The sequence below is a fragment of the Mustela putorius genome, unplaced genomic scaffold (genome assembly GCF_011764305.1).
Source record: "Mustela putorius furo isolate JIRA1106 unplaced genomic scaffold, ASM1176430v1.1 tig00000460_pilon_pilon_pilon, whole genome shotgun sequence".
Taxonomy (NCBI): domain Eukaryota; kingdom Metazoa; phylum Chordata; class Mammalia; order Carnivora; family Mustelidae; genus Mustela; species Mustela putorius.
The window spans coordinates 13715421-13741617 of record NW_025421389.1 but is presented as its reverse complement, the minus strand read 5'-3'; the positions used below and the strand labels follow the sequence as shown (position 1 = coordinate 13741617).

Here is a 26197-nt window from a genome sequence, read left to right as displayed (position 1 = left end):
CCAAATCATGTACAGACTCATGAAACATGCCAGGGATTTTGGTATTTTTCCTAAAAGCAACACGAAGCCATTGAACTATTTTCAAGAAGACTGTGACATTAGACTTGCATTTTGAATATTGCTCTGGCTGAAGGTGGAAAATGAACTGGGAGGGAAGGCAGGGGCATGATGGATGCACAGAACCAGTAAGGAGAGCCCTTCTGTAATCCAGTGAGGAAGAGAGGTTGTGGGGACAAGGGCCATCCATGGCTGTGAGATGGACAAGGTGGATGGATTCAAGAGATATTTGGGAGGTGACGTTTCTAGGTCTTACTGAGGACTGGATATGGGTAGGAGAGAAAAGGAAGTTTGAAAAGGAGCTTGGCAGAGTCTGTGGCCTATGGGCCCCCAGCTTGCCTTAAATAAGCAGGTTTCCCAGTAGGAATGGTGGCTGGAGGAACGAGACCCGGGAAACACTGGAATTCTCTATCAAATCGCGGAAGGAGGAGAATGGAAATGGCGGGTCCCCTGTTCCAAGACGCCAAGTGAATTAAATAACAATCATAAAGTGCCCTGGAAATCTGCATCTTGTCATAAATAATAAACAGGGACGTTATACAAATAACCAGCTTTGCAGCCCCAGTGGAAGGAAACACATCAGTAAGAAAAATGAAATAAGAAAAAATGCACCCCAAAGCCCCAACTAACAAAATGACAGTATTAGCTAACATCCTGGGGGCTCTCGCAGGCAGTGAAAGAATGGTCTCTGGAAATTGTAAGCCCTTAGTGTAAGCCAGACTGCTATGGCTGCTGCTGTCAGAGTGGTAGGGGCTCGCGGGTCATCTGATCCCTGCTCGGCTGAGGCAGCCAAGGACCCTGGGCCAGGGTCCTGCTTCTCCTTTGCTCCTTAAAAAGCACAGCATGTCCCCTAGGTCTGCTCGACTCTCTCACTGCCACCCAGGGGACAGCTGACACGGGCCTGAACTCACTCTCAGAGGGCAGACAGGAAGAAGAAACACAGATCTGCCTTCCCTGTAAGGCTGCCAAGCAAAGCCAGTCAGTCAATTTCCCGGTACTGGTTCCTTTGGTGACCAAAGCATTTAAAATTAGGGGATGAGTGGTGAGAATAGGGTGTGGGCAGGGTGTTTAAAGCTGAGATAGGATTAAAAAAAAGATTTACCCATCCATTTATTTTAGAGAGAGAGAGCACACGCGTGTGGCAGGGGCAGAGGGAGAGGGAGAGAGATCCTCAAGCGGGCTCCTCACTGAGCGTGGAGCTCGACACAGGGCTCTATCCCAGGACCTGAGGATGTCCCAGAACCCAGGATCACTACCTGAGCCTAGATCAAGAGCCAGACACACTCGGATGCCCCAAGCCAAGTTAGATTTTGGAATCATTACATTTTAAAGGCTTACAGATGATTGTATCCAACATTATTTGAATTTCATCCACAAGAAGGTTGACATCTGGATATTCAGGGACTTGCCCAAGGTCACAGAGCTGGCCCCTTACTTTTAGGTGTTCCTTCCACTACACTGGTGGGGCACCTCTTTCTCTTATCAACACTGTCGGGGAGAGGTAAGAAATTGGGAGCGTTTTGACTCATTTCTGTGGATTGGGGGACAGGGGAGCAGAAAGAAAGGATAGACTCCATGCCATCAGCCAGAGGTCCAGGAGCAGGCACCTGGGTCCCACCCTCCCAGAGCTCTGGCTCCTGCACACAGGTAAAACGGGAGGGCAGGCATTGTGATGGAGGTCTATGTGCAGAGTTTGGACTGGGAGGATGGAGCTTCCCAGGAGCTGCAGGGCATCCCACGCAAGAGTCTGTAGGGAGCCTGCCAGCTGTGGATTCTGCTTTCTTCTTCCTGGACACTGGAGCCCCTCCCCAGGAGACCCAGGGGTCCCCAGTGAACTGAAGCTGCCTTGACTAATCACTTGCATTTGTTTCTTCCTGGGAAGATGAAAACCACTGTGCTGGCAGGCATTTCTGCTTCCCTTCTCTGAGCCGCGATGCAGAAGGTCCGGGAAAGCTACCGCCCCTCCAGATGTGTGGCCGGAGAGGGCACCCCTGTGAGGAGATAGGAGAGACTCCCGTACAGGCGTACCTCTGCCTCAGAAAGCTAGCAGGGAGGGAGGCCAGGGCTCCCTCCTTCTGCTCCATTCAACTTCCTCTTCCTCATTTCCCCTTCTTTACAGTTCTAGGGGCTAACAGAATTTTCTGGTTCCTGAGACATGATCTCCCCTGACCTAGTTCTCTTACTCCAGGCCTCACACCACCAGAGACTTCTGTGTCCTGTCCCCTCTTCTCCCAGCCCCTTCTGCTTGCTCTGCATTTGCTTTGCAAACCAAGCCAAGGTGAAGTGTTACTGGCTTCCCTTCTGTTCATGGTCTGAGCCTCCTCTTTCAGAATTCCAAGAGCACTGGACCAGATGTCAGGACACCTGGAATTGTGGTCCTGACTATTCTGGGACCGCAATTCCCAGACCATCACCAGCTCTTTCTGGCTGCTTCCTATTGACCTGAGGCAAGTCATTCATCGATCCTGGGCCTCCCTGAGTTGGCAGATTCTACTGTAACTGCTAGGCTTTAAGTTCTAACATAGAGGAGTACCAAGCTTTTTGAGGGGCAGGCAGACCCCCTCACCAGATACCATGTGAGAGCTTTCTATTCCCCCTGTGAATAAGATCAGCCCCGGGAAAGCAGTGTGCATGGAGAAGGTGAGTGGTTCTGGGAGCTCCAGGAAAACCGGGTGATTGAGAAGAGCCAGGAAAAGGGATGGAAATATAAGGGTGTGTGTGTTGGGGGGATGGGTGGGTAGGATGATGGAAACAGCTCCCTGGTAGATCTGATGGGACATATCTGTCTGGAAATGCCTCAGGAAGGTGGCCCAGGGGCGCCTGGGTGGTTCAGTGAGTTAAGCTGCTGCCTTCGGCCCGGGTCATGGTCTCAGGGTCCTGGGATCGAGTCCTGCATCGGGCTCTCTGCTCGGCGGGGAGCCTGCTTCCTCCTCTCTCTCTGCCTGCCTCTCTGCCTACTTGTGATCTCTCTCTGTCAAATAAATAAATAAAATCTTAAAAAAAAAAAAAAAAAAGAAGGTGGCCTAGCAGTAGACGGGGTGAGGAAGGAGAGGTAGTGTGGAAAGGAGGGAGACCCGCCTGTGGGGACATTCCCTCTGCTGACCTGCTTGGGTCCTGGCCTCGAGGAAGGCACTATTGTACCAGAATAGAGGGGAAGCTGAGAGGTGGGACTTAAGGAACTGCTGGAGATGGGAGACACTCATTGTGTGCAAGTCTCCACGTCGGTTTACGCTGCCTGATGGTTCTTTTTCCCAAGATCCACCTTGCACCTGTGGATGGCTTTGTGCATTTCTCTGTTGTGCACTCAGGGCACTAATTAATTACATAAACTAAAGTTGATGGACTACTCTTTACTTGTGAGACATCGGGCTCATGCCCAGGGATAGGTGAGGAAAAGAGGGAGCAGCATCTTCACCTTCCTGATGGGACAGACAGTCTCATCAATGATCACCAGTTAGAGCAACTGCCATAAAATAAATAAGCCGGCTGCCGCGATGGTTTATCACAGTGCGGGAAAAGGGGTATCTAATTCAGGTAAGGCGGACAGGCAGGGTTTCTCTGTGGAGGTGACAGTAGCATGGAGACGTACGCGTGTGCTTTAATTGTGAGCTCCTTGAGGGCAGGGATTAGGTCTTATTTACTTTGAAAGCTCCAGGGCTTAGAACATTGTCTAGCATTTGTTATGAAAATTGGGATAATTTTTATGGTAGGTATTCAATGAACTTTTGATGAATAAATAAATGGCCTCCTCCCAGCAGTTCCTTTTTAAAGCACCGTGTACTTCATTACATGGAGACAATTATGTCAAACATGCCTGACATTCTTATGCTTGATCTGTCTTTACTTCTTCCTCTCTCGTCTGCCCTTCATTGATTTTTGTTTGTGTCTCCATTTGATGCCTCAGATGTGTTGAATCCAAACAGGAGAACACACACACACACACACACAGACATTCACACACGCAAATACACACACATTACCCATCACTTCTATTCCTGCAATGTTGCGGATTCTACCCTAGAAGCTATTACGAGCCTTTGAATAGAGCAAACCTCTCATTGACTACACATGCCTCCTTAAATGACCTTTGAATAGTGTTTTCTTTTTATTGCTTTGTGAAGTTAAACAGCGCCGATTGTGATTACTCTAGCTTATGATAAACCCCAGATCTATAAAAACTCCTGTTCATTCATTACTTTTTCTCTTGCTCCTTCTCAAGCTGTTATTATTATTATTACTATTTTGAATGTAGTGAGGAGTAGGGGGCGGGAGGAGGAGGAGGGAAATAAAAATACACCAACTTAACAAGAAAACAGGTGAAATAGGGAACCACTTCTCCTCAGGTGACAGACACTCGATTAGACACTGTTAAACAGAACAAATATGCTTTTATACAGAACAAGTTAGTCTTTTATATTTATTCTAAATTGGAACTATAATGGTTACCACCTTATCTTTAATGGAAGAAGCAGCTAATTGTTCCAATATCTCACTAATTCCAGCATCTGAGAGAAAATTATTTTTTACTATTTTACCAATTGTTCAATTTATACCTAGGTGTATAGTGTGGCATGGACAGACATTTCTATCTCTTGATCTATGTCATGGCTGCTATTCCAGTTCATTTATTAATATGTGGAAGTTATAATTATTTTGAGTATGGTACAAGATAATTATAAGCCATAAAACAGCTCCCCATGCTCACTGATACCTCTTCTTTTCTGCAGACAGGCTGGAGTTTGGGCTTATGAGTTTTAGAGAGAGCAACACATATATGATGGGGGCACTTGGGGTCACAAGACACTGGAGTGGGGGCAGAGGAGCCTTCCCCACCCCTGCAGATCCTTTCCGTTCTCCATAAGCATCTCTCCTTCTGCCCCACTGTCTCACCCACCTCCTATCTGGTCTCCTGTTTGCTAGCTGAGATTTGTACATACATTGTCTGCCTTGGTTTAGCTTGCTTGCTGTCTCTTTGTCTCCTTGTTTACCCAGCGGCAGCTCCTGGGTGTCTGGTTGTGTTCTTATGCATGAATCTTGGTGTTGGGGCAGCTGGGAAGTGTGACAGCCACAGGCAAAGAGAGAGGCTGGGGTGGGGAGTTAGCTGCTCTGTTACTCCTTGGCCTTGGCCAATGCCTCCATTCCCTCCCTCTTTCTGAATACCTTGCTTTATTCTTAATGGGTCTACCCTTGGGGACGGATTTTGGCAAGGGCTAAGGCACCTGGGGATCACTCATTCTTAATCAAACTGACCACAGTCAGTTGAAAAGAATAACACATTGGTTTGGATTGCATGTGTTTGGAGAAGGGGTTCAGAGAGAATAGGCATTGTTTGGGTATCTTCCCATTTTATTTTATTTTTTAAAAGATTTTTATTTATTTATTTGACAGAGAGAGAGAGAAAGAGAGAGAGATCACAAGTAGGCAGAGAGAGAGGGGAAGCAGACTCCCCAACGAGCAGAGAGCCCAAGGTGGGACTTGATCCCAGGACCCTGAGATCATGACCTGAGCCGAAGGCAGAGGCTTAACCCACTGAGCCATGCAGGTGCCCCAGTATCTTCCCATTTTAACAGGAAAACCTCTTTACAATGCCATATTAGTTCATTACTTAGTTCATTAGTTCATTCATTACTTCAAAAGTAATGAAGATCAAAGGGAGTCATAAGTGTAGAGCCCTGATCTGATAGGATGAGTGTCCTTATAAGAAGAGACACCAGAGGGGCGCCTGGGTGGCTCAGTGGGTTAAAGCCTCTGTCTTCGGCACAGGTCATGATCCCAGGGTCCTGGGATCGAGCCCCGCATTGGGCTCTCTGCTCTGCAGGGAGCCTGCTTCCTCCTCTTCTCTCTGCCTACTTGTGATTTCTCTCTGTCAAATAAATTATATATATATATATATGACACCAGAGATCTTGCTTTTTTCTCTCTGCCAGGTGAGGACACGGTGAGGAGGTGGCCATTTGCGAGCCAAGAAGAGAGCTCTCACTGGAACCTGACCATGCTGCTACCTTGATCTTAGGCTTCCAGTCTTTAGAACCGTGAGAAAATAAAGTTCTGTTGTTTAAGCCATCCAGTCTGAGGTACTTTGTTATGGCAGCCTGAGCGGACTACTATACCCCTCCCCTAGCTGCCTGTGAAAGGTTGGTTGGAGCAGGGTTGTTAAATCGTGTTCATCAGCCTTGTGATGGGATTCTTTTTTAGGACCTAGGATCTGCAGTCGGTGTCCTTCTCCTGGGTCAGAGACTTGGAGCTTGAGGTTGCAAATCCAGCCCAGCTCCTGACGTTTTGGCTTTCCCTATCCCCGTGAACCTCATTTTCAGCTTCTCTAATGAGCCACGCCAGCAAGAGAATGTGTCTATTCAGCACCACGGACAGAGGTGCCCTGTCAATTCCCACAAATTAGAAGTTACTGCTTAGCCCTCTCACCCAGGTGATGCTGAGAAGGGAGGAGGTAGGCTGAGCAAGAGAAAAGTCAGGGAGGAAGACCACCTGGCAGGATGCAGACAGTGCAGCCCCTAAGCCTGGCTGTGCTCAGTCAGGGGGCTCCTACAAAGGAGAAGTGCCTTCTCACACAGACGGGTTGCAAAATGCAGGAGGGGCTGCTCCTTACGCTTAGTTGTGTTGGCCTGGCTCTTGTTGAATTGTCACCTGATGGGTGCTGGCCACAAACCTACAGCTGGCAAGGTGTGAGGTCTGGGGAGCCCGTGGTTGTGCTGGTGTCATGGACTGTGGGGTGGGAGAAAAGCCAGCTGAGGAGGAATGGGAAGAGGGCATCAGAACTTTGGTATAACTTTGGGAAGAGTGGTGATACAGGTGAGCTGCCTCCTCCATGCCTGGAATGGCAATGAGGGTACAGGGGATCAGGCCTTGGGAGGGGAGGGGCCCAGCTCCTGGCAAGCTGTGCTGGTGGGGAGCCAGGGCTTCATTTGTTTGACTTTAATGAATAAATGGCATCCCCAGCCATTGTTTCTCTACTTTTGAGTCCTGACAAACAGTCTGTGGCATCTGATGGAGAGGGTTATTAGCTGCACGGAGACAGATGGTTGGGGATGAGGGGATTGGCTCTTTATTATAACAGGTCCACAAGTGACAGCATTCCGTTTACTTCCCAGCCTCCATATCAATGTCAATCCCTTTCTGTCGCCTTCTGTGACCCAGTCAAGCCCCAGAGGAAAGACCCAGAGCAAGAGGAAGGCAGAATGGCCCATGAGTAAGAAAGGAGAGGTAGGGCCAGTGGAGTTGGGAAAGAGGGCAGATTTCCCATTGTAAGTTCTTTGAAAATAAAAACGCTGCCTTATTCTTCATTATTTTCCCAAGTGTCCTGTAAGGGGCTGTTTATTCAATAGGCATTCAAAAAATGTGAATGATAGAAGAGAAAGGTAGAGAGGTCTGGATTAAAAAAGATAATAGAAGCAGATTTAATTGTGCTGGGTGAGTGGTTGGGGAGCAAAGGTAGGGAAGAGAGAGAAAGAGAAGTAGAGGAACAGACATTTCTGCAAAGAAGACATCCAGATGGCCAACAGACACATGAAAAAGTGCTCCATATCACTCGGCATCAGGGAAATACAAATCAAAACCACAATGAGATATCACCTCACACCAGTCAGAATGGCTAAAATCAACAAGTCAGGAAATGACAGATGCTGGCGAGGATGCAGAGAAAGGGGAACCCTCCTACATTGTTGGTGGGAATGCAAGCTGGTGCAACCACTCTGGAAAACAGCATGGAGGTTCCTCAAAGTGTTGAAAATAGAATTGCCCTATGACCCAGCAATTGCACTACTGGGTATTTTCCCTAAAGATACAAACGTAGTGATCCAAAGGGGCACGTGCACCCAAATGTTTATAGCAGCAATGTCCACAATAGCCAAACTATGGAAAGAACCTAGATGTCCATAAACAGATGAATGGATAAAGAAGATGTGGTATATATACACAATGGAATACTATGCAGCCATCAAAAGAAATGAAATCTTGCCATTTGCGACAACATGGATGGAACTAGAGCGTATCATGCTTAGCGAAATAAGTCAAGCAGAGAAAGACAACTATCCTATGATCTCCCTGATATGAGGAAGTGGTGATGCACCATGGGGGCTTAAGTGGGTAGGAGAAGAATAAAAGAAACAAGATGGGATTGGGAGGGAGACAAACCATAAGTGACTCTTAATCTCACAAAACAAACTGAGAGTTGCTGGGGGGAGGGGGGTTGGGAGAAGGGGGGTGGGGTTATGGACATTGGGGAGGGTATGTGCTTTGGTGAGTGCTGTGAAGTATGTAAACCTGGCGATTCACAGACCTGTACCCCTGGGGATAAAAATATATGTTTATAAAAAATAAAAAATTAAAAAAAAAGAAAAATAGAAACAGGGAGAAAGGAAATAGACATAATGATAAAAGTAAATGTCATAGGTAGTAAGATTGTAAAAAAAAAAAAAAGAAAAAGAAAGAGAAGTAGAGGACGCAGACGGTGTTAGAGGACAGCATGAGAAAAAGTGCTTAGGAATCAGCATACAGTATTTCAGGCATTAGGTACTCTTCCCCACATTTCTATATAAAGAGTTTCATGGAAATTAAACAGCTCTGTCCACTGTCCCAGGTTCTTCTTCCGGGACCAGAGTTGCAGGGCAACACCTCATTACCCCCCAAAGGGTGGGCAGGTTCTCACTGACCTTCATTCATTCTTCGAAACTTGTCCTTGGCCATGTAGCCCAGCACCAGACAGCATCCTCTCTTCTGGAGGCCCAGCTCTGGAAGAAAAACACAGGTGAATGAGCGGGGAATGGATCCAGTATCAGTGAAGGCCCCTTTTTGGGGGGTATGAAGCTGCTGCCCTCATAAACAGGGCTACTTATATAACATTTACATAGCACTTGCTATGATCTGAGCATCCTATTAAGCCAATAATTCCTCATTTGATTCCTGCAATAACCCTGTGAGCTGTATACCAGTATTATCTCTATTTTTATATCATCCCCATTTACAGATGTATTAAGTAGACAGCCTTAGTTGGAAGAGCTAGCTGGTGGCAAACCAGGAGTTTGAATCTAAGCAGTATGGCTCCAGAGTCCATGCTCGTAATCACTACTCTATAGGTTAGTGAGGCTCTACAGATCCCAGGCTTGGGGACTATGTCCACCTCATGCTGGGACTGTGGTCAGGTCTGCCAAAGGAGAGGCAGAATCCAGCGAGTGGTGACCAAGATGGAGCAATGCAAGCAGACACAGAAGAGCGTAGTTTGGAGGAATGAAGAAGTGGTTGGGCGAATTTGGAAGAAGACACAAAAATGGAGGTAGAGGAGTCTACTTTTTGGGAGAGAACGAGTTTCTGGGTCTGGGGATTCCTGGATGATCTCATATTCAGGAACAAGGCAGTGCTGTCTTCAAGGGCTTATGAAGCGTGGACTCGGTTGAGCATGGAGCACAGGGGTTGGGATGGCTAAGAGACGCAAGGTGTAGATTCTGGTCCCACAGGACTTTGACACAACAGGGAAAAGTAAGGTGGAACAACAATTCTAGGTAGCAAAAGCAAGAGACTTTTTCTTTTTTTCACGCTATTGGATAAATGGGTGCCCCTTGGGCGTGGGTGCTGGACTGGAGTTACGTCTGCCTCAGAAGAAGGCTGGTATTCATCTTCTAAATCCTGGTTTGTCTTAAGCACATTATGGGGTTTGAAGCCATTCTACACCAAATTCCTCTTCTGACCTCCACGGTACCCCCTGAGGTCGGCAGACAGCTTATTGCTCTTCATACTATGCAAGTGAGAAATCCCAAATTCAAAGACGCTAAATGATATCCCAGGATTATTTTAAACTCCTCACCCCCTCCTCTTTGCTTAGGACTCCTACAAATGTGACCGCTGCTGAGGCGAATGGAAAAGGGGTAGGATTTCTGGAAAGGGCATCTGACTGCACTCCCTCCCAGGGCTTGGCACACTTTCTGGGCACTCAGGGGCTCCCTCCATGGGTCCCACAGGGAAGGAGGGTCCCACTGAGTGGTGTGTCATAGCAACTTCTCTCGTGACACTGGGTGTTTCTTGGAGCCTGGGCCGGGTAGTATCTAGGCTGTTGGAGCTTAGACAGGGTGGGCTCATTTCCCCCTCCCTACCTCTCCATCCACCTCTTGTCACCCAGGTCTACCCTCCATGGTTTGCAGGATGAAAGGGCCCATGAGAAACAGATAAGTCAAGCTTAGGGGCTCTTGCCCTAGAGAAAAACAAAGCATGGCGGGCGGTGGCAGAATGCCATGGCCTTGGGAGGTTGCTAGCTTTGATCTCCCAATTCTTTAAAGGGGTTTATTAACTATCAGTAAAGAGCAGAGAAGCAGATCTGAGCGTGCCTTTTCCAAAGGCGCTCACTTCTCTTCCGTCCCCTCCACGCGAGCTCGTCTGAAGGCAGGGCCAAGCCAGCCTCACTTCAAACAGCTTTACATCTCCCGCGCCCAAATTGACGATGTTAAGTTCCCTCATCCAAGGCCTTGGCCCTTTCTTCAAGGGCTCCTGCTCTGTCGAGGGCCCTGCGGATCAAAGCCTCTTTGATGTTTACTTACTATATTTGTGGATTCTTTCTAACAACCACCTTCAAGAGACAGGAATGCAGCCTGCCAGGAGGGGGCCGGCGGAAGTACAAGCTGTGAGGAGGCGCGCTGAGCTCCCGCGAACAATAGCCTCTTGCCCAAGACTCTGAGACTGTAGAGAAGCCTCGACAAGCTGACGATGGGCAGAGTCAACCAGCCCATTATAATCGCACGGGCATTGTTCATTGCCAGAATGATACAACTGCTTATGGCTCTTATTATATTTCCATTGACTTCTTATGCCCATATAAAGTACATGAGCAGGGATTCCTAATGAGAAAAGAAGCTGGGGTTCCTACATCGAGACCAGGGGAACACAGGATGGGTTCAGGTAGGGGGGCAGAAGATGTTAGATGGATTTAGGCCAAACATTCCTGTTGGGTTTGCTAGACTGCCCCCCTAAGCTTTCAAGGAAATGGAGGGGGCATAATTCTCCCAGAGATTTAGAGAGTGTGGTCGACCAGTTGAATCCAGATCATCTGTGTTGGCTGTCTCTACCACCCCAACTCAGCCTATCCTTAGTCACATAATGCGTTGTCCGAGGAGATAGTCCATATGTACAGTCATTATAAGAGTCTCACCGACCATGTTCGATTTTTGCAAATGAGCAGGAAAAGAGTTTTTTAGAAACCTGATTAATAAAAGAAATGGAGGATGAGCAATTTCTCAATGTATCTGGCTCATTTAATTTGACACGTGTGGGTTAGTCTTAATTATTTAGGCAGCTGTATTACAAGGCGTTAATAAGCACACTGCAGACATGTACTGAGGGAGAGTGCTCTCCGACAGAGTCCTTACTGAGAAGTGGGGAGAAGCCACTGGGTTCTTTGCAAGAATGAGCAGGTTAGAGAATTAGTGAAGTGAGAATTAGATATCTATCCACATGTGAAAGCTTGGGATGTTCTTTGTAGAGATTTGTAGAGCTAAATTGGAGGTCACTGGGTGCGCCTGAGGAAGCAGGCCAACAGGGCTGAAGTGGGGGCGGGGAGGAGACTGTGGGAGCCCAGGTGGGGAGACGGTGTGTTGTCAAAGGCACCAAGCAAAGACAGGGCCGGGGGAAGCAGGAAGCAAGCACTGTGTCTTGGGGCAACTCTACCTCACCAGACTAACCAGGCTCTTAGGGGAGAGATGGCAGAATGTGATACAAAAACTAGGAATCTTTACTCTTTGAGCTAGACCAGGCGCCAGACTGCCTTCATCCTTGTCACATGGCACTGGGACTGAAGGTGGAGTCAGATCATAGATGCCCATTTTAATAGCAAGATATCAGGGTCTTTCCCTTGAGACCTTAGGGCTGCAGCCTTTGGCTGATCACCTACCAGTAGCAGAAGCACCAGACGCACCAAAGGCGCCCATGGAAAATGATGAACGTGAATCAAGTCATCCTGGCTTACAAAGAAAGTTAATAGCAAAGGAGTCCAGGGTCACCTGCAGAGGGGCTGGGGAGGGTACTACTATCTGAGGAGAACAAGGCTTAAGAAATACTAGCGTGAAAGGAAACATTTATGGGGAAAGCGCATGTTTCTTGGGGAGAAGGGTACACACCCCAGGAACTCCAGGTATCTAGACTGAGCGACAGAAGGGCCAGGACTCTGCTGTGTCCAGCTCTGAGTCCCTGATCCGGAGCACAATGCCTGGCACCTGGCGGGAGCTTAGGGACAGTCTTCTGATTGAATGAAAGGGCCAACCACTGACTCTTGGGTTAATGATCTGCTCTCCCCTCCCCCAGGTCAGAACAGATCAGGTGGGCTGAGACGTGGCACAATGGAGTAAGTTAGGTGAGGGTGTTTGCCGAGTGTATGAAAGTTGTAATTCATTGGAAGAGAAGTCTCGGAAACATGAGATTTCCTCTGGGAGGAGTGAAACGGGACGGCTTTATAAATGGTACCGTTTTCCTTCAGTTTCACAGGGTGAAGATGGGCCTTTTTCTAGCCTTAGGATTTCTTTATTCTTAGTAGTAATAACAATGATACAGTGCTATTACTTCACATTTACGGGACTCTTGGTTTTTCACAATGCTGTCATATTCACTACCTTATTAGAGGCTAACAGTAGCTCTGTGAAGTAGGCGAGGAAGAATGGTCTATTTCCTCCATTTTGGTTTCAGAGGCTGAGGCTCCGAGAAGTAAAAGGACAGTTCAAGGTCAAAGCTGATAACAGTGCTCAGGCTAGAATCCAGGTCTGATTTCTAGCTTAGGTCTCAGGGTAAGGTCTGGGGTCCCACAGCTGCCAAGGCTGTGGATCAAAACAATAGAGGACACAGGTCGGTGGTCCTGGCTGGGCCAGGGTTCCGGCCTGGACTATGGCTCTCTTGTACCACAGGAGGCGACTTTGTTTGAAGATAAGGATGTGACACAGATAATCCAGTTAAAATGGCCACTAGGCGGCCTGAAGCCAATGTGACTGGTGTCCTCATAAAAAGGGGAAATTTGGAGGCAGACAGACACACACACACACACTCACACACACACACACACACAGGGAGGATGCCATATGAACACGAAGATGGCTGTCAACAAGCCAGGAGAGAGGTCTGGAACAGATTCTTCCTTCACAGACCTCAGAAGGAACCCACAGGCCAGACTCGCATCTTAGAAAGATCGTTTTAGCATGGATGCAGATGGTGGAGGGGTGGGGGTGAGCCCAGACGAGGGAGCGCATTTGTTCGACGCCTGCCATCCTCCTGGTGCGCGGTGACGGACTGACATCTGCTCCCTGTCCCCGCTCTCGGAAGACAGCCCGAGATCAGAGAGCCAGTGCAAGGACCCTAAACTTTCTCAGGGGGAACTTCAGAGCCTCTATCTCCCTGCCACCTCGACACAGGAGAGCAGTGGGGGGCCGCAAATAGCTCACCAGATGGTTCCTGAGACCATATGGAGAAGGCGTCAGCTGGACCTGGCTGGAGTCACCGGAAGGCCACGTATGTTTTGAAACCGTCAGTCCTGGCCAGAGCCCGGCTCCCCCACGCCAGAGTGAGCAACGCTCAGGGCTTCCCTGCGCCTTAATGTTCTCATTTATAAAATGTGGACGCTGAGAATAAGACCTTCTGCTTATGGTTAATATGAAAATCAGAGGCACTTGCGGAAGGGTGCCTAGGATCAAGTAGCTGATAAGGGCGAGCACAGGAAACGGAAACGAAATATCAGATTGGGGGTTAGGGACCGTCATGTTTATCCTCCCTCTTCTTTAAAGGGAAGACTCATCCAAGGAGATAGAACGAACTTCCAGGCAGCCTTCTCTGGAGGCTCATGGGGTAGACACTCGCTGAGGGGCCGGAAGAGGAAGCGAGTCAGGAAGGCCAGCCAGGTGGGTGTAGCAGTGAGGCTAAGTGGCCGGGGATGGAGAGACAGTGATGGATCTGAGAGACGTTCTGGGAAAGGGACAATTGCCTGAGTGACAGAGTGGCTCCAGCAGAGGAAGGGGGCAGATGACCACGGTGGATTTAGTCGGGCAGAATGGAGAAAGGTGGGGTCTGTGTCAGAAGTAACTGACCAAGGCAGCCAATTTGGGCGTGAGGTGAAAATGGCGCATTTTTGGACTTCTCATGTTTGAGGTGATGGGATTTCCAAGTGAGGGGGGTCCCAGAGGCCTGTGTGAGCAGGAGTTTAGATCTGAAGAAATATATTCGTAATCAGCCTTTCTGGCCTCGGAGCGCAGATGTCTTGGTCTATAGACCAATCGTTATGTAACAAATGACATAAAAAGCAGTAGGGTAGGGTGGGTAGACTCTCCCACAGTGTCCGTACCAGCCCTGCCCAGTCAGCATGTATTAACAAAGGGTGACCAGTAGGATATCTGACCCATAGCCGCCCATCAAGATGCTCCCACATGCAAAGCAAAAGCACGGAAGGCCAGCTTCCCTTCACAACGAGATCACAGTCTGGTTGAATATGAAAGGCACATCCTTATGGAGAGATGAACAAAAATCAAACACAGGACTTCGGGAAAACAAAGGGTCGGGAGCAGCATGTGAGTTATTTCTACGTGCACGGCCCTAGTCGTGGCAGGAGCCCCAAGGGGGGAAAAGGAGTTGCAAGGCTTGGGGTGATCCCCACCCCCAGGACCTCGAAGCCTGGAGATTTCTCTGGGGGTCTGCCTTAACAAAGGGTGTCTGCCCCGATGGCCTGACTCATGGGCGATGGGCCACTGAAAGTCCTGCCGGGATGCCTGGCCGATCCCAGGATGCCAGACTGTCACGTTTGGAAAATCCTCACTGTCTACGGCCATACCACCCTGAACGTGCCAGATCTCGTCTGATCTCAGAAGCTAAGCAGGGTCGGGCTTGGTTAGTACTTGGATGGGAAAGTCCTCACTTTGATTCTGCTAAACTCTTGCTTTTTTTTTTCTTTTTAAATTAATTTTTTTTTTTTTTTTACTGTGTTATGTTAGTCACCATAAAACCCATCATTAGTTTTTGATGCAGTGTTCCAAGATTCATTGTTTATGCAGCACACCCAGTGCTCCATGCGATCCGTGCCCTCCTTAATACCCACCATCAGGCTCACCCACTCCCCACTCCCCTCCCCTCTAAAACCCTCAGTTTGTTTCTCAGAGCCCACAGTCTCTCGTGGTTTGTCTCCCCCTCCGATTTCCCCCAATTCGCTTTTCCTCTCCTTCTCCTAATGTCCTCTGTGTTATTCCTTATGCTCCACTAAACTCCTGCTTTCTGCTTCAATTCTGTTTCATCCTGTTTGCAGCATCATAGCTCACATCCTAGGCAATAATGATGCCCATAAATCACACAGAGATCTCAGTTTTCTGATCAACCTCTCTGGTAAAGAGGCCTGAAGAGAGGAATAGCAAAAGTTTATTAATCCTGACAAGTGACTAGCTCTAGCCCTCCAGGACAAGTAATAAATGTTTAATAGCCCAATAATACCTGTTTCATAATTTTCGACTCTCATTGCTTGCTAACTCAAAGTTTATTAAAGAACTATAAACTTTACATTGTTGTAAAGACATAATGGCTATTTCATTACCTATTGGAGTTAATTATATTAGGACTAAGTTTATCCCCCATTCATATTAAGTATCAATTAGTTGTTTTAAATTATTGATTTGTATTTAATTAACGATGCTATTACATCCCAATTAAATCCATGTAAGAGAAACCTGAAACAGCTACCATCTTAAGTTTTTAAAATAATGAATTACATGAAAAGCTCAAGTGGCTAACCCTCCTTTAAGAAGGGTTAACGATCGTTGTGATAATTCCAGAGAGTCTTGGTGACGACGGGCCCATCTTTGCTAGCTCCTGCGGGGACAACAGCTCCCGCAGACACATGAGGGTAGGGAGTGCTCAGCCTCAGCCACCAACCAGCAGAAACTGACACCGGAGAAGCCCTTCATCCACCCTTGCCCTCCATTTACAGGCTAGCACGGCGCTATCCACAGGATGGCCAAGGCGGGTAGATTGTCAGCAACTCCTCACCACTAGCTGTGGGGCCCATGATTGTCCATGTTGCTGCTGGCCCCAGATGTCACATGCCCGCTGTCAGTCTGGGGCCCACGTGGTCATCACCCCTTTGGCTTCCCCAGATTCCTGCAACACTGGCCTGACTCTGTCCATTGTGGTCAGGACACATCAGCCATTAACTGAACAGCAATGGGCATTTTCCTTTTCTCATCTTGTTTCCCCTTCACACAGACCTTGTAAAGGCAGGTGCTTTTATTCTTCTCTTTCTTTATAAAGAAATGGACATTTTAGAGGGCCGAGGTGTTGACTGAGGGTTCTGAAGCTATTGAGGGGCGAAGCTTGAGTCCACCTATCTGCCTGACTGCAGGCCTGGTGCACCTTGCCGTGCTCTGTTCTCAGTTCTCTGGGAGAAATGACCCCACCGGCTGAGTCCCATCCCAGCAGGCTGGCTCTCTGGGACCTTGCCTGGCTCTTGTCATCTTTCTTTTCATGAAATGCTGGGCTCATCTTCTACCCTCAGACGCTGCTTGGGGTCTTTCTCCCAACTCTTCATCATTTGGAATTCCAACATGGCTGCCAACGGACTCAGAATGTGGCCTTCCGCTGGGCGACTTGGGCATTGGTTCAGGCTCCAGGGTTGGCAGGCTCTCCCATACCCCCGTGCACCTTGGAATCGGGACATAGGCTACCCCACCCCCTGGGGGCTGGATGCAGCCTGGCCTTACCCCTCTTTGGTATCATCTGAGGCCAAACTCACTTAACTCACCATTACAATTAAAATTGCCATTGACTCGGGCGCCTGGGTGGCTCAGTGGGTTAAGCCGCTGCCTTCGGCTCAGGTCATGATCTCAGGGTCCTGGGATCGAGTCCCGCATCGGGCTCTCTGCTCAGCGGGGAGCCTGCTTCCCTCTCTCTCTCTCTGCCTGCCTCTCTGTCTACTGTGATCTCTCTCTGTCAAATAAATAAATAAAATCTTAAAAAAAAATTGCCATTGACTGATTGCTTATGATTGATTAGTCTCTGGGCTAGGCACTCCGCATGCATCATCTTCAATCATAAAAGTTAAGTACTATTATTATTCCTATCGGATAAAATGGGAAGCAGATAATCCAAAAGATTCGATAACTTGCTCAGGGTCATAGAGCTGGTAAGCGTCAAAACCAGTAACCCTGATTATGAGTGAGGTTCTTCGGATGACTAGTATAATATCTTTGTGAGAGGTGCAGCGATTGGGGGGAGTTTAATAATGTTGGTTGGAGAATTTGATGTAAACAGTTTTATCACATGGACAAGATTACCTCAGCCATCTCTGGTTTAAGATGTCTGATCCCAGGGGGTTAATTGCTTTGTGAGGGAATATGACAGAGAAACGGGATCATGAAGGCCATTCCTCCGCCTGGCCTGTCATCACTCTACTTATCCCATGAAGAACAGGGACTGCTGAAGGCCATATGCCTGAAAGGCTTTTAGACTTTTCCTAAGAGAAAGTTGGAACTGGTGAGTAAGATTTGAATGGGACCAGATACTTGACAGTTGTGTGTCCGTCCCCTAGGGAGGCTCAGGATGGTGTAGCCAGTCAATCACATCTAGGAGGCCAGGCAGAAAGAAGGCATCTCTTTTCTCTTTCAGGACCAACAGAGTCCCCAAAGGACTAAGATCAAGGGCCATAAGGAATCCTTCCAAGTTGGCCCTTACCCCGCGCTGCTGCACTTCTGTTGAGGCCCAGATTTTTGGGAAGTTAGAGGCCCAATAAACTGCTCTGAATATAAAATTTATATTTGGACTTAACCTTCATATAGATTCCTCACGATAGGGATTATTAGCCCCATTGTACAGGTGAGGCTCAGGGACGTTGAGTAATTTAGCTGAAGTCACACAGCAGGGAAGTGCAGGAGTCGGGGACAAAATCTAGGCTCAATTGATCCCAGAGCCCAGGCTGTGTCATTTTGCTGGGATGTCATCTGGACGCTGAGCACACAGCCTAGGGGACTGGCAGAGACCCTGGTGGGAAGAAGGGGACCATGTGTGTTCAGAGGGTACTGGGCAATGAGTCATGCGCATTGCTGAGACGTCCTTGTGGGAGCTAGGCTCCTGGAGAGTCCCTGCCTGGGAAAGGATAGCTAGCCTCCCGGGGAGACAGGGTGGTGGGGTCAGGGCAGAGAAGCATGGAGAGCGACTGCTGTTTACTTATGAGTTTGCAAACCTCTTTGTCACCCATTTGTGGCCCCAATAAAACCATACATGCTGAAGATTAACCAAGAGAATCCCATAAGGGCCATAAGCTGGCCTTCAGGCATTGATCAGTACAGTCAGATAGGAATGGCCAGCCTCAGCCCTCCGGCCCACGTCCTGCTGAAAAGAGCGAAGATGGGGGCCTGGAGGCAGATATCTGCTTTCACCTGGCAAAAGTGAAGAGGGCAGAAGAGGGCAACAATGTCCTGGGAGTTGGAGGGGTGTGCGAAGTATAGAGCCCTCCAACATGGCAGCCCCCCACCCCCACCCCAGGGCAGAGGTGGGCAGCTGGGTTGGTATGACACAGAGAGAGAGAGCACATGCTCTCTGACTATAAGGTCCTGGGGCTGGAAGGGGGCCAGCGAAGCCTCAGTGGGTTGGGGGATGTCCCCTCCACTTTCTGGGTAGAAAGCTGAACAGGCGGGAGACCAGGAGATGGCATGCTTTTGCTCCCAGTCAAATAAATCACAGTTGTCATTTCACAGTCCGGTGGCTACGCCTTGCCTTACAGCAGGGGCTGTGTCTTCTGGAAACTGCACATCTTCATGGAGGCAGGAGAAGGCAGGGCTGGGAGCATGGAGCCCCTTGAGGCCCTGGGCCTCCTCCCCAGGCGTCCTGATCAAGGCCTGCCTTGGGCCTGCCACCAGGGCCTGCCCTGGGCCTGCCACCTGGGGTGGTCATGGGCGCTGAGGCTAGAGAGGAGGCAAATCCTGGGGCTGGGGTGGACTTAGGCCTCCCGGGCTGCGCTGATCTTCCCACCGCTGCCCCAACCCACAGGGCAAGGAAGGGGAGGAGGCAGTGGGGTTAGGAAAAGCGCCAGCGGAGAAGGCAACGGAGCCCCTGCTGTCCTCCCATTATTGAAATCCTCCTTGAGCCTCACACACCCCATTACAACTCTGTATCTTATAATTAAATTGAATCTGCCAGTTACCTCTCAGCACGGCAGCAATTCAAGCTCATTCGAGGCTTTCTTTGTTTATTTTTATTTATTTATTTATTTATTTAGTAATTATTTATCTAGCTATCCATGTGGCTACTCGGAGGCCCTAGCGCCACGGGTCTCTTTTGCCTTGGAAAATCAGAGTGTGTAAATGCAGCCTCTTCTGCTTGGTGTGAGGAGGGCAGGGAGGGGTGAGCCATCACTGGGGGATGCCTCTGGGAGAGGGTTAGGGGGAGTGCCACAGCCTGGCTCTACGCCCTTGTTCTGGCTCAAGATGCCTTATGGAAGGTCTGCAAATTCCAGAAGGCTCCATGGAAGCCCTCTGTCCCTAAGGGGCTGAGAACATGGTCAGATGATGCAGTCGTGTCCAGGTGTCAGCGGCTAACACCCCCACAGGGCTTTCAAGTCCTTCCATGCCAGATACATGTTCTCCTTGAACCCTAGCAGGATACGAGACATTCCTGGACGGGGTTGGGCATCGAGGATCAGAGAGGTTTGAGGCGTGCCTGAAGTCACCCAGCTGGTCATAGGCGAGCTGGGATTTGAACCAAGACTTTGGGGTAAAACCCAGCCTCCCCATCTTCCCCGGAGCCCCACATCCCAGCTGGGAGCCCAGCAGCAGACATCAGAGCACCTTTCTTCTCTTGAACGCCAATCTTTCAGCACGAGGGGGAAAAGGAGAGCCCGAGCTTTGATTAGGAATCAAGCCCAAACAGATGCAGGGGAGTGATTCTGAACCACCAGCCATCACTTAATAAGAACATGAAAGTTTACCCCGCACAAGGCCATCCCAGTGGGAGGCTGACTGCTCTCAGGCATGCTGGGGACGGCACGAACCCTACACAGCCACCGCAGAGTCCCGGGGAGGGGGAGGCGTTCGGGGCCCTCCAGCTGGGCAGCCCCACCAGAGCCAAGGATGAGGATGATTGGGATAGCACGAGAGAGAGAGAGAGAGAGAGAGAGAGAGAGAGAACGAGCACACACACTCCCTTATTATAGTGAGAGAATGAGAAGGAATTCCAGACTGCAGCGACATCTTAGACAAATCTCCTCTGAGGGGGAAATGGTACTCACCACCACCGACCACACCTCCTGCCTTGCCTACCTGCCCCCACCAGCCTGCTGGCTGGATCATCCGTGGGCCGCTTCGTACCTCTCAGAGCAGGGACGGGAGCAACCACAACAGACCTGCGTCCACACTGACCCCTCCTGGTCCGTTTCAGAGCCAGGGAACTCACAGGTTTCAGCGAATGTGGGCAGCGGCAGGCCACGTGTGTCTATGACCTGTTTGCCTGTAAGAAACTGTGAGGGACCTTGACTCGGGTTCTGTTCTGACCACAGAGGCTGTCATAGCCACGTGATGGGGGCTGGTGGCCCAGGCCTGAGCTATGGAAGGATTTATATCTTCTGTTGGTCTGGAGATGGTTCTCTGGTTGGAGGACACCATGAGGGACCCTGGTCCAACACAAGAACAGTCTTTAAAAAGTGCAGGGTCAGAGGAACAGAATGTCCACAGCTGTCCTGGCTTACAGGTTTGAACAGGACAGCTGGGTCCTCCCCCAGCTCCTGAGGCTGAGAAAAGCCAGGCTAGGAAGCTGGGACCACTGGGCCCATAGCTCTTGGGATTTCCCACACAGTAGTGTGATTTTTTTTTTTTTTAAAGATCATTTATTTATTTACTTAAGGGAGAGAGTCGTGCGTGCAAAGGGAGGGGCGGAAGCAGAGGGAGAGAGATTGAATCTCAAGCAGACTCTGCTGAGCCTAGAGCCCCCGACTCTGAGATCATGACCTGAGCTGAAACGAAGAGTAGGACATTTAACCGAATGAGCCACCCAGGCGCTCCTAGTACTGTGACCTGATCTGAGGTGGCTGCCTTCATTTCCTCAGTCTGTGAAATGGAGACTAATGAGCTACGGTGAGGACTGAGGATAACTGGTCAGGAAACTGGAGGGGAAGGTAAGGACAGGTGTGCTCCTATCACCTGTCCACACATATTCGACAAAAGCTGTACATATTGTAAGTGCTCAACAAACAGAAGTCAGAAAAATAATAACACGATTATTATTATAAAGACCGTGGTTTTACAGTGGACGACAACAGGGCTCAGGAAGGTTGAATCCTTTGCCCACGGCAGGTCATTTCTAGAGCCGCAGAACCAAGACCTGAATCTGGTCTGAGTTCTCTTTGTTCCTGGTCCCCACCCCCTGTCCCCAGGTACAGGAAGTTACCTCTCACAGATACAGATCTCCTACTCACACTGTGGAGGTGAGGAGGCAGGCAGCTCTGATGGTGTGTCCTGGAGGAACCATCCCCCACCCCACAGTATTCCCGGAGGAATATTCCATGTGGTGAATGGAATGATGGCTCAGAAGCTGCTGAGTCAGCACGCCAACACCTAGGTCCCTTCTCCACAGGGAAGGCTGGCTACCATGGCCCACAGCCGGGGAGGCAGCACAAGCCCTGGGGACCAGCCACCAGAGCCTGGTTGTCCTTCTTTTCTGCACTCCCTGCCCAAGTGCAGCAGTGGCATCTGCAGGGACCAAGCTCCGTGTCACACACCAGGGATCCTGGGTCCTGCTGTGTGCCTCCCTGCTTGGGGTAGAGGCTGGCCTGAATTTCCTGGGAACCTGCCTCTGCTCCCATTCACTGGGTGATCTTGGGTGAGTCACCTGTTCTTTCTGGAACTCAATTTCCTCATTTGCAAAACAGAGAGCTTGAACTAGGGCAGGAGACTTAACCTGATGTCTGGTGGGGAGAGGAATTCTAGGGGCCTCCATCGGGTCTTCCTACGTCCTTCTGAATATGCATACAAAACTGAGTGTAGACATTCTTGTAGGAGAGAACTATGGTTTTCTGGTATTCCCTAAAGGACTGATGCTCCCCCACCCAAACGAATAGGGTCTCCCCAAAAGATTGTGAAGATTCCACAAGCTTTAGGATTGTCTGGGTCTAAGATGTCCCCTTCCTTGGTGACCAGAGCTCCTGCTAATTTTTTACAAATGCATTTTTTCCCTCCAAGCATTGGGAGCTCTGTGGGATGAGGTGAAACTCCAATTTCAGACCCTGGCACCACACAAAGGGGAGGGGTCTCTCTCCAGAGCTCCTTTCTGTAATGCCAACTGGGGGTACTGCATTCGCGCAGGGCCAGACTTCCCGGGGGCTCAGCTGGGAATGCTCCCTTTCCGTTTGTGCTGGGCATGACCCAGGGCTCTGGAAGCCAGGAAATGTGGCCCGGAAGGACAAGTCCACAGGTATTTTCAGCATGGCCCGCGTTCGCTAGCCTATGCAATTCTTACACTGTTTGCACTAGATTAGCACACGTTTCTTGGGGTATTTTCTTATGCCTCTGGTCTTGTGTACATATTTGATCTCGTGCATTAGTCAGAAATGTCATAGAATGTTAGAACCAGAAAGGAACGTAGAAATCACCCATTTACCCTTGTGCGGAGGAGGAACTGGATACTCAGAGGAGTGAAGTCATTTCCCCAGGGCCACCTGCCGCAGAGCTGCGTCCTTGCCTTTCCCATCCTGGGAGCGCCCTGGGCGGCAGGGATGATTGCCTGCCTTCCTCCCCAGTCTTGTTTCCTGACCAGCCCTCTGCCCTACCGCAGGTCTGGTCATACTGAATGGGTCTGAGGACGTGCCCTTGCTTATTCACGTTCTGTTCCTGCGAGCTGGGGATTCTTGCACTGCCCTCAAACACCTCATGTCATCCCTAGTTCAAGACCCTCTCAGGAAACCCTCTCTCCACTCCCTCTTTCATCCATCCCTGCCGGTGGGCACTCCCTCTCCTGGACCCCCATGCTTCCCACATCCCTTTGTTATGAGACTTTCTACGGATGAGATGATGGCTTATTATCCTTTGCTCCACGCAAACAAATCCTTGCGACTCTCCTTCCTAGCACAGATCCTGGCATATAGCAGGCAATCAATACATGCTTACATTGGATGAGTGACCAAAAAGACCGGGTCAGTCTAGCCTTCTGTCTGACAGGTCGCCAACTGATCTGGCACCTTAGTTCCGTTCCAGGCCTTGGGGGCCGACGCGAGGGCTCAGGTCCGTGAGTTCATCTGGGGATTTGAGAACCGAAATCTGTACAGCTTCTGCTCTCATCGGCCCTTTTTCTGTCTTCCAGAAACATGCTATAAGTCAGCCTCTGAGGTGGGTCAGCCTTATGTGGTGAAGCGTCAAGTCATTCAGGTTTCCATCTTGGATTTTTTTCTCTCCATCATTCACGAGCTCTGTCACTCACACCGTATTTGCTGAGAGCTACCGATGAGTGGGTTCGGTTGCTATGGATACCGTGTGAACAAGACAGACAATTTTCGCTTTCCTGAGCTTCTGTTTTAGACAGCATCTATTTAGTTCCTTTCCCTTACACATCACTTAGTGGGAGAAAGTGTCACATCACTTGGACAAGTCACCGGGCTTCAGCCTCTCCGTCTGCAGAATGCTGTCACCAGAGCCTCGGCCGAGCTGGCGGTGCGAGTCAGGCCTGCACGGGGCCGCTGAGTGTGGGCGCGCACGCTCATGGGGGCGTGCTGACTTGCCTCCTCTCTTCCCTGGTGCTTTCTGTCTGGAGGCCCACCCAGAGGGCCCTTTTTGATTAGCTGAGGGGCAAAGACTTCAGAGCAACGGATTAGGGTCTCTGTGCTGGGACTGTAAAACAAAGCATGGGGAGTCATGTTCACTGAGCAGCTACACTGTGCCGGGCGCCGTTCCACACGGTGATGCTGTTCATTCCACATAGAAGTGGTGAGGGAGCTGCCCATCTCTTGTTTCTTAGATGGGAAAACTGAGGCACAGAGAGGCCAGTGGGCTGGCTCGCCATCCCATAGCATGTCGTTGGCGGTGGAGTGGGCTGAGAACCCATGGCTTTCCTGCGGATCACCACTCAGACTTGTGGGGACGGGGAGATGTGGGGGGACACTTGCCTCCATGGCGGGGGAGCTCTGCTGGAGTGGAAGGAGTTGAGGACTCGAATGTCACCGAGTTCTCTTTCAATAAAGGCTTCAGCACTGTGTTTGTCTTGGTGGCGTTTCTTATCGACCCGGTGTGTGGCACATGGATTAAGTATGCAGTTGGGTGGTCTTTAAAGGATGAACATTTTCTCTAGGATCAATAAACTGAGTGAGTTTGGGTCTAAATTCATCAAAATGTCACGGGAGAGAAATTCAGTCTCTGGACTTCTGCACTTAGTTGAGTCGATGGCAGAGGGCAGGTCTCTGCAAGGGAAGATCCGGGCATCCCTGGACCACCGTGAGTGCAAGACCCTGGAGAGGGGAGACCTACCTGGAGACCAGTATCCTTGAAACTGGCCATCCCTCCTGCATTCCAGACTCTACCCCAGCCTTCGAGGAGAGTAGCCGAGTGGTGTGACTCTCTGAGGCCATGTGGCTGCTCGGTCTGGATCAAGCCTGAAGCCCGGGCTCTGCCCCCAGCACATGCCGACTTTATGAAGCAGTAACCAGAAGGTCTAACACCAGAACTTGCCAAGGTGCCCACCAGCTCTCCAAGGCTCCGGAAGATGAACAGGTAGAGACTTAACAGATGATGGCAGTGTGGCTTCTAGTGATTTCCACCAAGAGCCCTTGGAATTTATCACTTGGGAGGGTAGTTAGTTCCCAAACATAGGTGGGTATAAAATCCAAATTCTTAAATTCAATGCAGGGGCCCAGGGAGCTCAGGCTGCTCTGTCAGTTACGACCTCCTCGGATACTAGGGACTGAAGATCCTCATTTCCTTAAACCCTCCTGCTGCTTGTCTCAGCTTTTATCCCTCTGATCTACTTATTAGATTTCTACTGGGCCTCCGCTCAGCCGCACTCAGGGTCTCCGGGACCCATTCTCTCCTTTAACTAGTAACTTCTCTCATGAATCATACAGGGCCCTGGACGAAGAAGGAAGCCCCGAGAGGAGAGAACTGGAGAGAGGGAGCATGGAGGAGAGAGGCAGAGGAAACAAGGGGAGGCGCACAGAAGCCCGTGCAACATTGGCCCCACGGGGATGACTCCCTGAGCGGGTCGGCCTTTGTGTCTTTCTTAACATCTGGATCTGGATGACCCACTGCTGGTAACTTGGGTTCCCAGACCCCCTCTCTGCTCCCCCACTGCTTTGTACCTCTGTTAAGGTTACCTGTCCCACTCATCTGTCTGCCTGTCTCCCTGGATCTTGAGGTCTTTAAAAACAGTACACCTGGACGGGACCAGACATTGAGTAAAATCTGAGAATAGAATGTATATGGATGTACAGGGCTCGTTTCAGCTCTCCAGGGGCGCCCACAGCGGGGACACAGGATGCACACCCAAAGGGAAACCAATGGTCACTGTGCTGCTCTGGCCAGGGAGGGCTTCATGGAGGAGATGCGACTAGACCTGGGCTGCATGGGATCTGGGGACCAGTTAGGAGAGACAGGGGAGAGCATTCGAGATGGGAGGAATTCAAAGAGGGTTGAAGGTTCGGGGTGGAAACGGGCAAGGGGGAGCATGGATTGGGGCAGCCAGGCAGGATCTGCACAGGGAAATCTGGAAGGGGAGGCTGAGGCATACTGTGGAGGGTTATGGATGTGGAGGATGAAGCCGGAATTTCCTGTCTACTTGCGATAGAGTCTCCGGCTTGCCCACCTCAAGCCCCATGTGGCTCCAGGCATTCAGGCACTGACTTCCCACGAGTCTCCGGGCGGCAAGGTGGTTGGCATGGGTTCTGTGCACCCTGGCCAAGCAGGGCCGTGTGTGACCCGGGACTGCTCTGCTCTGTCTTCCTCTCTGGGTCCAGGAAGGAAGAACCAGCCCCAGACTTTTCAGGTTTGAGCGACCCTCTGTCTGCCCTGGCCATGGCCTGATCCAGGAGTCTCCACCTGTCAGGATCAGGTCTCAGAACCAGAGTAAGACACTTTCACGTGGATAGCCTCTGGTGTTCTGACAAGGAAGGGAAAGATGCACCCCAAGAGAGAAGGAGGATGGTGCTGGAAAGGGGACTCTTACT

At 50.0% G+C, this 26197-nt stretch overlaps 1 protein-coding gene across 4 annotated transcripts in view; it reads right to left on the bottom strand.

Moving 5' to 3' along the window:
• Window positions 1-26197, bottom strand: part of KIRREL3 (kirre like nephrin family adhesion molecule 3) — a 546348-nt gene that overhangs the window by 118854 nt on the left and 401297 nt on the right. For all 4 annotated transcript variants that reach the window (XM_004750228.3, XM_004750231.3, XM_004750230.3 and 1 more), the window contains exon 3: window positions 8724-8801. In XM_004750228.3, the coding sequence (XP_004750285.1) occupies window positions 8724-8801 (78 nt within the window). The remainder of the gene's footprint in view (window positions 1-8723; window positions 8802-26197) is intronic.